The sequence below is a fragment of the Macaca fascicularis genome, chromosome 14 (genome assembly GCF_037993035.2).
Source record: "Macaca fascicularis isolate 582-1 chromosome 14, T2T-MFA8v1.1".
Taxonomy (NCBI): domain Eukaryota; kingdom Metazoa; phylum Chordata; class Mammalia; order Primates; family Cercopithecidae; genus Macaca; species Macaca fascicularis.
The window spans coordinates 11,835,614-11,851,080 of NC_088388.1; the positions used below are offsets into that span (position 1 = coordinate 11,835,614).

General features: G+C 45.0%; 1 protein-coding gene across 1 annotated transcript; it reads right to left on the bottom strand.

Annotated features, from left to right (window-relative positions):
• Positions 1-2,833: 2,833 nt before the first annotated feature.
• On the bottom strand, positions 2,834-6,230 carry LOC102114884 (secretoglobin family 1D member 1). The gene is made up of 3 exons (XM_005577600.4): positions 6,107-6,230; positions 4,159-4,346; positions 2,834-2,974 (listed from the first exon to the last, which is right to left on the bottom strand). Exons 1-3 carry the CDS (start codon positions 6,159-6,161, stop codon positions 2,945-2,947), a joined length of 273 nt encoding a protein of 90 aa, XP_005577657.2. The 5' UTR covers positions 6,162-6,230; the 3' UTR covers positions 2,834-2,944.
• Positions 6,231-15,467: the final 9,237 nt, after the last annotated feature.

Consider the following 15,467-nt stretch of genomic DNA (forward strand, 5'->3'; position numbering starts at 1 on the left):
ATACCTATGTAACAAACCTGCACATTCTTCCATGTATCCCAGAACTTAAAGTATAATTAAGAAAAAAACCGGTATCTATGCATGTGAGTGCACGTGTGTGTAAAGATTTGATGTAATGTGTGAGTATCCAAGAAAGCTTTACGGAGGAGGAGAAGTGGATTCCAGAGATGGGGTTGTCAGATGTCATAAGCAGAAAAGGCTATAGAGGGAAACGGAAACTCATATACACTGGTACAAGGGTGTGACTCAACTGAGGCCTAAGAAATGAGATATAAATAACTATGGCTGAGCATGGACCTCCCGGGAGAAAGGAGAGGAAGGGACAGGGGCTGGCAGGAGCAGGGCCTTGAAAGTCCTTGTGTGCAACACAAGGGTGTGGACTTGCTCTCCCGGCAGTGGTTCCTTCTAGGCATCTCTGAGTGCTGGAAGAATCCATGAATCCTTGTTTCCCGCACACATAGTGTGTAGTAGGCTGAACTGGTCATGAGTTTCACACATTAGGTTCTATTTCTAAGTGTACATATTTCCTGATGTGATTAAAAATACGAATTTCCCTTAAGATCAATTCTTACCTAATAATAACTATTATTGGCAGGGCACAGTGCCTCATGCCTGTAATCCCAGCAGTTTGGGAGGCCAAGGTGGGCGGATCACCTAAGGTTGGGAGTTTGAGACCAGTGTGACCAACATGGAGAAACCCCGTCTCTACTAAAAAGAAAAAAAAAAAAATTAGCAGGGTGTGGTGGTGCATGGCTGTAATCCCAGCTACTTGGGAGGCTGAGGCAGGAGGATTGCTTGAACCCGGGAGGCGGCAGTTGCAGTGAGCTGAGATCGTGCCATTGCACTCCAGCCTGGGCAACAAGAGTGAAACTCTGTCTCAAATAATAATAATAATAGTAGTAATAGTAATAACTGTCATCTACTATTTTCTCCACTGTATAAAAATAACCACTATTTTATGAAGGTGGGTTTTCAGCATTGTGTCCCTTACTCAAAACCCTTGAGAACAAGTGCCTTCTGGTCATGTAGGGTTGTTGAACAGAGGATAGGATCACATTTCAGTTTTAGGGGGCTCACTTTGGTGTGAATGAGGAGGGTGTATTACAGGAAGGGTTTTCAGAGGCTGCAAGACATTTTAGGGACTTAGTCTGAGCTGGGAAGGATGTGGACCGGGCTGTGATGTGACTGTGTGGTGGGAATGGAGCGATTCCCAGAGGTGACGCTGTGGCCGTGGAGGGAGTGGAACGTAGAGCACTGTTAGGGGACAGGAGGGAGGGAAGTTGTGGTTGGCTGATCCTTGCCCCCATTCCCCCAAAGATATCCTAATCCCTGGAATCTGTGAATGTTCCATTACATGACCCAAAAACAGCACTTTGCAGATGTGATAAAGTTAAGGGTCATAAGATGGGAGGATTATTTTGAATATTCTGGTGGTACCTAAACCCAAACCCTATATTTTGTAATTAAAAGTCGGGGGGGTTAACCTGGTAGAAAAAGGAGATGAGAATGTATCATGGAGGCAGAGGTTGGAGTGATGTGGCCACAGGACCAGGACAGTCAGCAGCCCAGAAGCCAGAAGCAGCCCTTAGTGCACGCTCCCTGAGAGCCCCCAGCGCAAGTGGAGCCTTCCTGCCTCCAACCTCCTGAACATGACACTAATGTTGGACTTCTGACCCCCAGATGTGCGAGAGAATCAGTTGGTGTTTGTTTTTGTTTTGTTTTGTTTTCTTGAGATGGAGTCTCACTCTGTCGCCAGGCTGGAGTGCTGTAGCACGATCTCGGCTCACTGCAACCTCTGCCTCCCGGGTTCAAGTAATTCTCCTGCCTCAGCCTCCTGAGGAGCTGGGACTACAGGCTTGTGTCACCACGCCCAGCTAATTTTTGTATTTTTAGTAGAGACGGGGTTTCACCATGTTGGCCAGGATGGCCTCAATCTCTTGACCTTGTGATCTGCCCGCCTCGGACTCCCAAAGTGCTGGGATTACAGGTGTGAGCCACCACGCCCGGCCGAATCAGTTGTTTTAAGTCACCAAGCTTGTGGAAGTTTATTCCAGCAGCCACAGGACACCAAACCAGGAACCTGTGGCATCTCCTTGTGTCCTGGTCAGTGGACTTGCTGGGTGGGTGCATTAGCCTGGATGGGCTCATGGAAGGGAGAGTAGGTTGGGCGCGGACCCTGTGCTCAGTTTTACGTCCTGCTCCTGAAAGGACTGTGGAGTGTGCGCTTGGAGCTGTCCAGTTGGCAGGGGTGCTGGTCTCTGGAGCTCTTGGGGTGGCTTGAGGCAGGAAGGAAGCATTCGCCTCAGGTGCTGGTGAGTGATGCAGACACTGAGGAGTCCTCTGAGTGTGGGGAGTGAACAAATGTGAAATCCAGGTTGAAACCTGGAGATCTTCTCAAATTATGGTAAATGGAAAAGAAAGTATACTGGACATGACAGAGGAGAGAAACCACAGTGCAGAGGTGGCACCAAGCAGGCTGACTGTGGGTCTGAGGGGACATCCACTAGGGTCCCTGCTAGGTGGGAGCCCTGCGCCTGGACACTCAGGCAGGTTGGGGGTTCCCTCAGTACAAGAACAGCAGGAACACTGTAATTCCTGTGTCCTCATTACCATGGTTTTCATTCACGGCTGCAGGATGGAAAATCGGTAAGGAATGCAGGATGATTCCTACCAAATAGTTCCTTCTGGGATGCCTGGACTCAGGCCCCATTGACAACAGGATGCTGGTTTTCTGGAGTTGATTGTTAGCCATGCCCAAAAGCCACTCCCCTATGGAAACCACTCCGGGCTCAAAGCCTAAGACTGCAGGATCATAACAAGACCAATGGAGAAGTTCAGGGCAAGTGATTTATTAGAGAAAGACGTTGAAACCTTTACATTCTGCAGTGACGATCAGGGTATCATTGAAAGATAGTGGAAACTAGCATTAAAAAGTTTTTACATCTCAGCGATCACATTTCTCTGCTATTTTTCCCTGAAATAGAAAAGGAAAGAAAAGAAGATGAGGTTGGTCATGCAGCTCCTGGAGACAACAGGTTAACATCCAAGTGGTCGATGGAATTCTGCTCCCAAAGACAATTGGAAGGGCAGAGGCAGGAACCCAGTGTGCGTGGGAAACCAGGGCCTAGACCTGGGGGCTTCACAGCACCCTTGCTGGTGAGGGAACAGCCTTTCCTTGCCAGGCCAATAGCCCTGGGGGGACCCAAGTGTGAGGCCCCGGGTCCTCATGGAGGGGGAAAGAAGGGGTGGACAGAGCAGCCAGAGGTTATTGTCTGGGCTGGAGTCTCCCAGGACTTGGAGTCTCCTGTTTCCTGCAATGAGGGACCCAGGACTGAGAGGCTGGTCAGGGCTGAGAAGGCTTCTGGAAAGCTTGGCTTCCAGGAGACTCCAGCCTCCCCATGCGGGAATTCTGCCTCAGGATCCGAGCACCCCTCAGTCCTGAGCCTGCACCTTCCATGAGCATTTGCGGCTAAACCTCAGGACAGCAGCCCAGAGGCAGCCAGGCTGAGAGGCCCCTGGAAAACCTCTGATTTCTTGAGAAAGACAGAGTGAGAGCATCCCGCTTCCATGGCACTGCAGGAGGTGGAGTAGCGAGGGTCTTGGCCCACTGGCCGTGGTCAGGAGAGCATCGTGGGTGAGGAGGGGAGCGTGGAGTCTGAGGAGCTGGGGGGAGCTCCTTCCTGGCTCTGCAGAAGCTGCAGAGAAGCCCAGCCCTCCAGCGCTGCCTCTGTAGGAGGCCTGGCTTTGGGTCCCTCCCTGCCTCCCTCTCCCTGTTCGAGGCTCCCACACTCCCCAGTACATTCCACGGTGACTGTGTAAGGGCAGCTCAGCCTCAGGAAAGTCCCCAGGTGGAGAGTAGTCGTACTTGGCCCTTCACCACCCCTGCCTGGGCCCAGGCTCACTCCCCATGTCCTCAGCACACTCTGGGGACACGGCATCCAGGCAGGTGACCTGAGGAGGGGGAACATGCAGGAGGCTGTGCGCAGCTGAGCTGAGTTCTGCAGGCGAAATGGAAGCACCCACCCTGTGGCCCCAGGTGACCTCAAATGGTGACCAGCAAGGCAGGTGCCCCACCACCTGTGTCCCTCACAGAGCAGCAAGCTGACCTCACTTCACACTGTGCCGCTGACCTGGCCACATGAAAGAGACAGAAATTACCAATGTTTTTGTAACTAGCACTCTCTTCTCATAGGCCATCAGATCCACGCATTTCTTCACTTCCATCTTGGCTGTAACAGCTTCCAGAGGTGCCTTAAATTTGGCAAGTTGGAACTTGAACACAGGTTTTCCAGCTAATAAGAAGCCTGCGATTTCAGAACCAACAGCTTGGCAGACCACTGCATTTGCTGGGGCAAAAGAATAAAAATATAATTTATGTAAGGAAATCAGTGTTTCTCCCATGCCTCCCTGATGTTAGACCAGACAGGAACCCCAGGCTTTTAGGCTTCTGGTCAATAACTATGCCAATGACGTCAGACATGGGAGGTTGTGACTTCCTTGAGGTCACACAGCAAAGGAAAGAGCTAGAACTGGAAAACGAACTTCCTGATCACTCATTCAGTCTTTGTTTTTTTTTTTAAGCACACCCATGACTTTCCGAAGCTTCTCTGGATGGATGGCCAATGTTCTTTTTTCTAGATTTGAAAATAATCACTTTTCTCTGCCAGTTAAGTGACACTTTATTAGTCTTAGACATTGGTGAAGAGGAGGTTTTGGGTAATCAAATTTTGAAGTGAATGGTAGAGTCAGAATCCTATCGGAAATTAGAGAAATGAGTAAATCTGGAAAAGAAGAAGTTAAAATTATTAAAATGATGAAGGTGATGCTTTGAGAATAAGTTGTGGGATTTAGGCTTATGTGATCCAATATAGACAGAGCTAAAAGGTAAACAAATTAAAACAAAATCAAATAATGTGAATATAAAATAAAATAATATGAATCGGTTTTAACACACATTAGAAGCTTATACAGGAAATTGTACTTGGCCCATATTCTGCAGCAATGTCTAGAATATTTACAGAGGATGACAGGAGGGAACTGAGGCTCATACTGAGGCTCATTCCTGCTCCCACTGGGAATTTTGGAAAGATCTGGAGTAATCATTTCGCTTGGTCTGGAATCTCCATTCCCCTAAGTCTTTTGCAAACATCGTGCAACCAGAAAGTGCCCCACCAGGCTCAACATGACCCCTGACTACGCGACTTCCAACTGTGGGAAGAATTTGGAGAGGGTAGGATCAGGGGTGTCACAGGGAAATGGGAGAAGTTCAGAAAGGAAGAAGAAAGAGAAGAATCAGAATCTGGATCGGTCCTGACAGGGGAAAGGAAAGTACCCAAATGAACTGTGGAAAAAACAGCCAGAATTAGCATCAGAACTTCTATTTTAGAAAAATAGAAGTTCTGATGCTAACCACTGCAGTATTTCTACCACCATTACTGGTAGGACCCCTGGAAGATATACTGAGTACTGCTTATTCTAAGAGTTCATTTGCAGGCTTCTTATTGAGAGAATCAGAAAGCACCGTCTCTTCTTGGACTGAGAGTTCTCCAAGGATCCTTCCAGATGTAACATTTTATGAGTCTGAATTTACAATGTAAGAAGCTGTGAGCTCAATTGGTACCTAAAGGTCTGGGGAGGAGAATGTCTGATGGTACAGTGATCGGCTTCACATCCACAGATAGACCCTTGGCACAATAATCCCACTCCATTCCTGTTGCCACTCCCGGCAGAAGCTCTAAGCACCAGTGATAGGAGGAGGCGCGGGGAGGGTGAGCATCTTGCCCACAGTGAAAGGGCTGAGAAGTGGCTGAGCCCAGAGTCACCCCAGACCTCATATTACATCATCTGACACAGATCCCAACCAGGAGTGAAGCTCAGGCAGGATTCCTAACATTTGCCTGCACTGATTTTCTGCAAAACTTCCTAGGTGCTGGGGATTTGATGAAATGAGGCCTGAGCTTTATGAGCAGTTCCTTCAACAAGCACAGGATAAGGTTTGGAATTTTGGTTTGTTCCAGACCCCAACCTTAACCTGAATAGGTGACCTCGTGCTCAGAGAAGGGTGTGTCCCAGGGGCTGGTGCTGGACTCATGACTGATATACTCACCCCGGTAGCAGCAAAGGGCCAGCGTGAGCAGCACGAGACACACCAACAGCCTCATGGTGGCTTATTCTGCTGTGAGCTCAGCTTTAACCAATGATGAGTGATTTAGACTCAACCCCAGGAACCTGTGGAGCCGTGGATCCCAGGGCTATTTGTACCTAAGGAGCTTGGCTGGTCCTGCCCACGTGGGCATCTGGCAGGTGATGAGGCCTGGCTTCCAGCCCTCCCTTCCTAGCCAGGGCTGCTGCCATCCATCAGTGTCACATCCCCATGCCTCCCTGCACCCTGAGTGGCGCGGAGCACAGGAGGGCAGCCCTGCAGGAACTCGGCTCTGTGCTCCGGGTGAGTGTCCAGGTGCCTCTGGCCATGTTCCCCGGAACCTCAGTTTGCTTTTGGGCTTTTGAGGATTATCTCTCTGTTCTTTATGTCAGTGCGAGGGTAAAGGTGAGTTCTCACTTCAGGAGGACAGAATCCGGGGTGCAGGAAGCTAGGGGCTGTGGTTTGGTTGTAGGACAGCAGGCATGGAAGAGACCCCACGTTGACCTCCGCTGCATGTCTGACAATCAGCCACATGTGTTTCAGCTGCACACAGAGCAGGTCTGAACCAGACCTATCCTCCCACTCGGCCCCTTCCATCACCACCATCTTTACCATATAGGTACCTAAAACGTAGCTGAATACACTCCACCTTTGGAGGATTTCCTTGGGGAAAACCACCGCTCCCCCATCCTCTACCCTGTCTCACTCCAAGATCTGTGTCTTTGTTTATGGGTGGAGTTGTGAACATAGCCCAGGTTCAAATTTTCTGTCTACTGAAAGCAAGCCTCCTGTGACCTCTAGCCACCCATATCTCCTCACAGGGCTGATGTGATGATTAAATTGCCCAATTCTTTTTACCCAAGGAGCTTCTGGGGTGTCTGGAGGCAAACAGGCATCAGAGACACTGGTCTTCACTTCTAGGCAGGGACGATAATGGAAAGGAAGAGACGGATGAACGGGGTGGGAGGTCACTTCCCTCTAACCCTTGGGCTCAAGTGTTCCACTTCTAACCTAGCTCTGCTGCCTGGGCCATCTCATTGTTGATGGAAAGCGAAGGCCACCCCCAGCAAAGGCAATAGACACCCTTCTGGCTTCCAACCCTCCCTTCCTAGCCAGGGCTGCTGCCATCCATCAGTGTCACGTCCCCATGCCTCCCTGCATCCCGAGTGGGGCGGAAAACAGGAGGGCAGCCCTGCAGAGGAACTCTGCTCTATGCTCCAGGTGAGTGTCCAGGTGCCAGAGTACTCACTGGGGTGAGTACATGTCATGAGTCCAGCACCAGCCCCTGGCACTGCCCTTCCACTGCAGTGCCACCATTTGGTGAGTAGGAAATCACCAGAAATGTGTCTCTTAAGTGAACACACATTTGAGAAGAGTCACAGCCCAGGACGGAGTTTTCCATTCTCAGCTGTGCAATCAAATCACTTGGAGCTCTTAAAATATACTGACCTCCCCAGTCTTCCCTCTCTGAGGATTTTGATTCCGTAGTTCCAGGGCGAGGTCCCATTCCTCTTCTGTTTAAACTGCTCTGGTGGGTCTGATGGGCAGCAGGGCTGAGAACCACTCAGAAAGACCTTTATGAAGGAAGGGGACCTTATGGTCTGTGTCATCAGAGACACCTTGGCAGGTCTGGCTGAGTCCCAGCTGAGGGCGACAATGGCTCTCACTTCCATCACCCAAAATGGTGGGGAAGCCCCTGATGCCACCTCTGCCTCCAACTCTAAGGAGTGGGAAGGTCCAGTGGCGAAGCTCACAGCTAGGAGGGTTCAGATCCATGTCTATGGGCTATTGAACCCTATGAAAATTACTGTTTATGTAAACTCAATTTTATCATTTGTAAAAGTAGGTTAAAAATGGTGCCTACATCATTGGGTTGATAGATGTTCAAATGAGTGTGTGTGTGTGTGTGTGTGTGTGTATATAAAATTTACCAAGGTCTGGCCAGGCACAGTGGCTCACACCTATGGTTCCAGCACTTTGGGAGGCTGAGGCGAGTGGGTCACCTGAGGTCAGGAGTTTGAGACCAGCCCGGCTAACATGATGAAACCCCATCTCTACTAAAAATACAAAAAATTAGCTGGGCATGGTGGCATGTGCCTATAGTCCCAGCTACTTAGGAGGCTGAGGCAGGAGAATCACTTGAACCTGGGAGGCAGAGTTGTGGTGCACTGAGGTGGCGCCATTGCACTCTAGCCTGGGCAACAAGAACAAAACTCCGTCTCAAAAAAAAAAAAAAAAAAAAAAAAAAAAAAAAAAAAAAAAAAATTAACAAGGTCTGACATGTAGTAAATTCTCAATAAATGTTGACTACTATTATCTTGTCCCACCTGTCATACATGTCATGGATTGCTACCAGTTCCTAGTTTAAAGCACAACCAACCCTCAAAAAAAATCACTGATTTTCAGAACTACAAGTCATGGGCCACATAAGGACATACTAGTTAACATCAGACCCCACATACGACAGGGGTCCCCTAAAATTATAATACTGTATTTTTACTTCACCTTTTCTGTTTTGATATGCTTAGATACACAAATACTTGTCATTGTATTACAACTGCCTACAGTGTTCAGAACAGTAACATGCTGTACAGGTTTGTGGCCCAGGAGCAATAGGCTTACCTCTTAATAGCTGAGGTGTGTAGTAGGCTATGCCATCTAGGTTTGTATAACTGCACTCTATGATGTTCACACAATGACAATTGCCTACGCATTTCTCAGAATGTGTCCCAGTCACTAAGAGACACACAGTTGTCTAAGGAAACCTAGATATACCCACACTATCTGAAATAAATTAAGGAAACCCAGCTCATGGTCTCTGAGACCACAGAACCAGGGACAGGAATTTAGGTTCTCACAGATGACAAATGGGTGAGGAATTTTCCACATCTGTTGAACAGAACTTGTCCTGACGTGGGCTTGGCCTTCATCTATATATTCCATTAGGAGGGATGTGTATATCTGAAAGAGGATTGCTGCCCACATACTTTTATCATTCATGTAGCTCTTAACACCTGCTCCGGGTTTTTTTTAGTTTTCATAGGTGGTACTTTTTATGACTGCTCTACTCCTTCCCTGGTTGGCTTAAAATCTTCTCATCTCGGCTGGGTGCGGTGGCTCATACCTGTAATCCCAGCACTTTGGGAGGTCAAGGCAGGTGGATCATTTGAGGCCAGGAGTTTGAGACCAGCCTGGGCAACACACAAGACCTTGTCTCTACAAACAATTTTAAAATTTAGCCAGGCATGGTGGTGGGTGCCTGTATTCACAGTACTCAAGAGGCTGAGGTGGGAGAATTGCATGACCCCAGGAGTTTCAGGCTACAGTGAGCCCTGATTATGCCACTGCACTCTAGCCCAGGCAACAGAGCAAGAACTTGTCTCTAAAAATGTGAAATAAAATAAAATAAACGTTTTTAATGCAAAAATAAGTATGTGAAGCGAGGGATGTGTTAATTAATTTGATTGTATTTGATATATGCATTGTAAACATACATCAAAACATCATATTGTGTGCCATAAAAATATACAATTTTAGGTCAGGTGCAGTGGCTCATGCCTATAATCCCAGCACTTTGGGAGACTGAGCTGGGCAGATTACCTGAGGTCAGGAGTTTGAGACCAACCTGACCAACATGGCAAAAACTTGTCTCTACTAAAAATACAAAAATCAACCAGGTTTGGTGCTGTGTGTCTGTAATCCCAGCTGTTTGGGAGGCTGAGGCGAGAGAATGGCTTGGACCTGGGAGGCAGAGATTGCAGTGAGCCAAGATCGTGCCACTGCACTCCAGCCTGGATGACAGAGTGAGACTCTGTTTAAAAAAAAAAATTATATATATATAAAATATATATAATATATATTATATTAGCACTGTAATATAGTGCTATATAAATGCAAATATTTATATATTTATATAGATATATATCTAAATATTTATATATCTATATAGATGTATATCTAAATATTTATATATCTATCTATATATCTAATATAGTGCTAAATAAATGCTATATATGCAAATATTTTTTATATAATATATAAAATATATATATTATATATAAAAATGTATATATATACACACACAATTATTTGTCAATTTAAAATAAAAAAATTGTATGGAGAGAAACATGATGTCAACAATATTCTCTTCAAACAAGGGCAAAATCCATATTAAAAGATAAATCCATGAACATAAATTGGTCATTATTTATAGATAGTTATTCAACTATCAGGGAAATCTAAGACAATCTACTAGAAAAACTCTCAGTATTGATTTGCCACCACAGCTGCCAGCATGCATGCACATGAGCACAGACCCTGCTGCCACTGCCCTGATGAAGTGCTTTGGCAGAGTGTTGTTGCCAGCAGACTGGGAACACCTCCACCTGACCAGCACAGCAGGTGCTTAACCTCAAGGGGCCAGAGAACAAAGCCATGGGCCTGGAACCAGGCCTCCAGGGTTAGAGCAAGCAGCCCAGGAGTGCTGAACTGAACTGAACCTTGGCCTTCTGAAGTCTTCCAGAAACAAAGCCAGTCAATGAACCCACCTGATACCACAGTCAAACCCTCAAGGGCATCAAAGAATATAAAAGAAAAAAAACAGGCTGGGCATGGTGGCTCACACCTGTAATCCCAGCACTTTGGGAGGCCGAGGTGGACAGATTACAAGGTCAAGAGATCGAGACCATCCTGGCCAACATGGTGAAACTTCGTCTCTAATAAAAATACAAAAATTAGCTGGGCATGGTGGTGCGTGCCTGTAGTCCCAGTTACTCGGGAGGCCAAGGCCCATCCAAGGGACAGCAACTTCAAAGATTAAAAGAGCATCACTACACACAGATGAGAAAGAATCAGCACAAAACTCTGGCAACTCAAAAAGCCAGAGTGTCATCTTACTTCCAAATGACCACACTAGTTCCCCAGCAATGGTTCTTAATCAGCTCAAATGGCTGAAATGACAGACACAGAATTCAGAATCTGGATAGGAACGAAGATCAATGACATTCAGGAGAAGGCCAAAACCCAATTCAAGGAATCTAAGGAATCCAACAAAATGATACAAGAGCTGAAAGACAAAATACTCATTTTTAAGAAAGAACCAAACTGATCTGATAGAGCTGAAAAACTCACTACAAAAATTGTGTAATACAATTGGAAGTATTAACAACAGAATACACCAAGCTGAGGAAAGAATCTCAGATCTCAAAGAATGATTCTTCAAATCAACTCAGTCAGACAAAAATAAAGTCAGACAAAAATAAAGAAAAAGGAATAAAAAAGAATGAACAAAACCTCTAAGAAATATGGGATTATGTAAAAAGACCAAATGCACAACTCATTGGCATCCCCTGAAAGAAAGGGGGAGAGAGCAAGCAACTTGGAAAACATTTTTTTTTTTTGAGACAGAGTCTCACTCTCTTGTCCAGGCTGGAGTGTGACAGCATGATCTCAGCTCACTGCAACCTCCGCCTCCCGGGTTCAAGCGATTCTCCTGCCTTAGCCTCCTGCGTAGCTGGGATTACAGGCACCTGCCACCACTCCTGGCTAATTGTTTTTTGTATTTTTAATAGAGATGGGTTTTACCATGTTGGCCAGGCTGGTCTTGAACTCCCGACCTCAAGTTATCCACCCACCTCATCCTCCCAAAGTGCTGGGATTACGGGCATGAGCCACCATGCCTGGCTGGAAAACATATTTGAGGATATTCTCCACAAAAATTTCCGCAACCTTTCTAAAGAGGTCAACATTGAAATTCAGGAAATGCAGGGAACTCCTGTTAGATGATAGTATACAAGGTGACCATCCCCAAGACACATAATCGTCAGATTAACCAAGGTTAACATGGAAGAATAAAAAGGCAGCTAGAGAGAAGGGGCAGGTCATTAACAAAGGGAACCTCATCAAGCTAACAGTGTACCTTTCAGCAAAAACTCTATAAGCCAGAAAAGACTAGGGACTTATGTTCAGAATTCTTAAAGAAAATAAATCCCAACCAAGAATTTCATACCCAGCCAAACTAAGTTTCATAAGTGAAGGAGAAATAAAATCCTTTCCAGACAAGTATCTGCTAAGGAAATTTAGTACCATGAGACCTGCCTTAACGGAACGCCAAACATGGAAATGAAAAACCACTGCTGACCAGCACAAAAACACACTTAAGTACATGACCATTGACACTATAAAACAATGACACAATCAAGTCTATATAACAACCAGCTGACAACACAATGACAATCAAATATGCACATATCTATATTAACTTTGAACATAAACAGGCTAAATACTCCAATTAAAAGGCACAGACGGCAAGTTGGATAAAGAAGAAAGACCCAACTGTATGCTGTCTTCAAGAGACTCATCTCACAGGAATGACACCCATAGGCTCAAAGGCATGGAAAAAATCTACAAAGCAAACAGAAAACATAAAAGAGCAGGCATTGCTATTCTAATTTTAGACAAAAAAGACTTTAAACAGTGATTAAAAAAAAAGACAAAGAAGTCCAGCCACGGTGACTCACACCTGTAATCCCGGCACTTTAGGAGGCCAAGGCAGACAGGTCGTTTGAAGCCAGGAGCTCGAGACCAGCCAGGCCAACATGGCAAAACCCCATCTCTACTAAAAAAAAAAAATACAAAAATTAGGCCAGGCACAGTGGCTCATACCTGTAATCTCAGCACTTTGGGAGGCTGAGGCAGGCAGATCACCTGAGGTCAGGAGTTTGAGACCAGCCTGGCCAACATGGTGAAACCCGTCTCTACTGAAAATACAAAAATTAGCCATGTGTGGTGGTGCACACCTGTAATCCCAGCTACTCAGGAGGCTGAAGCATGAGAATCACTTGAACCCTGGAGGTGGCAGTTGCAGTGAGCCAAGATTGTGCCACTGTACCCCAGCCTGAGTGACAGAGTGAGACTCTGCCTAAAAGAAATACAAAAATTAGCTGAGTGTGGTGGCACATGCCTGTAATCCCAGCTACTCGGTAGGCTGAGGCAGGAGAATCACTTGAGGCAGAGGTTGCAGTAAGCCAAGATTGCACCACTGCACTCCAGCCTGGGTGACAGAGTGAGACTCTGTCTCAAAAAAAAAAAAAAAAAAAAAAGACAAAGAAGGGCATTACATAACAAAGGGTTCAATTCAACAAGGAGACTTAAGACTTAACTATCCTAAATATATATGCACCCAACACTGGAGCACCTAGATTTATACAACAAGTTTTCAGAGACCCACAAAGAGACTTAGATAACCACACAGTAATAGTGGGAGACTTCAGCACCCCACTCACAGTATTAGACAGGTCATTGAAGCAGAAAACTAACAGGGACATTCAGGACCAGAACTCAACAGTTGACCAAATAGACCTAACAGACATCTACAGAACACTCCACCAAAAAGCAACAGAATATACATTCTTCTCATGTGCACATGACACATACTCTAAAATTGACCACTTGATTGGCCAAAAACAATTCCCAGCAAATTCAAACCAACTGAAATCATATTAGCCACACTCTTGGATGATAGTGCGATAAAAATAGAAATCAACACTAAGATCTCTCAACACCATACAATTACATGGAAAGTAAACAACATGCTCCTGAATAACTTTTGGGTAAACAATTAAATTAAGGCAGAAATCAAGAAATACTTTGAAACTAGTGAAAACAGATAAAACATACTAGAATCTCTGGGACAGAAGTGTTAAGTAAAGAAGTGTTAAAAGGAAAGTTTATAGTGCTAAATGCCCACATCGAAAAGTTAGAAAGATCTCAAATAAAACCTAACGTGATCCCCAGAACTATAAAAACAACAGCAAACCAACCCCAAAGCTGGCAGAAGACATGAAATAACCAAATTCAGAGCTGAACTGAATGAAACTGAGATGTGAAAAACCATACAAAAACTCAACGAAACCAAAATTTAGTTATTTGAAAGAATAAATAAGATTGATAGACTGCTAGCTAGACTAACAAAGAAAAAAAGAAGATCCAAATAAATACAACTGGAAATGACAAAGTGGATGTTATCACTGACCTGCCCCCTGCCAAAAAAATACAAAAACCCTCAGAGAGTATTACACACCTCTATGCACATAAACTAGAAAAACAAGAAGAAGTGGATAAATTCCTAGAAGCATACAACCTCTCAAGATTGAACCAGGAAGAAATTGAAAACCCGAATAGACCAATAACAAGTTCTAAAAGAATTTGTAATAAAAAGGCTACCAACCAGAAAATGCCCTGGAAAAGATGGATTCACAGCCTAATTCTATCGTACATGTAAAGAAGAGTTGCACCAATCCTACAGAAACTATTCCAAAAAATTGAGGGGAGCGACTCCTCCCCAACTCATTCTATGAGGCCAGAATCATTCTGATACCAAAACCTCACAGAGACACAATAACAAAAAAAGAAAACTTTAGGACAATATTCGTGATGAATATAGATGCAAAATCCTCAACAAAATACTAGCAAACCCAATCCAGCAGTGCATCAAAAAACTAACCCACCATGATCAAGTCGGTATTTCCAGGATGCAGGTTTGGTTGAACAGATGTAAACCAAAACATGTGATTCATCACATAAACAGAACTAAAAATGAAAACCACATAATGACCTCAAAAGAATCAGAAAAGACTTTTGATAAAAACCCTCAACAAACTAGGCATTAAAGGAACATACCTCAAAACAATAACAGCCGTCTGTGACAAACCCACAGACAACACACTGAATGGGTAAACACCATAAGCATTCCCCTTGAGAACAAGAACAAGACAAGGATGCCCACTCTCACCACTCCTATTTAACATAGTACCGGAAGTCCTAGCCAGAGCAATCAGGCAAGAGAAAGAAATTGCATCCGAATAGGAAAAGAGGAAGTCAAACCACCCCTGTCTGCAGATGATTTGATTCTGTACCTATAAAACCCCATAGTCTCTGCCCAAAAGCTCCAATTGCTATTAAACAACTTCAGGAAAGTTACTGTATACAAAATCAGTGTACAAAAATCAGTAGCATATCTATACACCAATATCATTCAAGATAAGAGCTAACTCAAAAACACAATCTTGTTCACAACAGCCATCCACAAAATACCTGGGAATACAGCTAACCAGGGAGGTGAAATAGCTCTACAATGAGAATTATAAAATACCACTGAAGGAAATCAGAGACAACACAAACATGTGGAAAAACATTTCATATTCCATATTCATGGATGGAAAGACTCAATATTGTTAAAATGGCCATAAGCCCAAAGCAATTTACAGATTCAATGCTATTCCTAGCAAACTACCAATAACATCTTTCACAGAATTGGAAAAAGTTA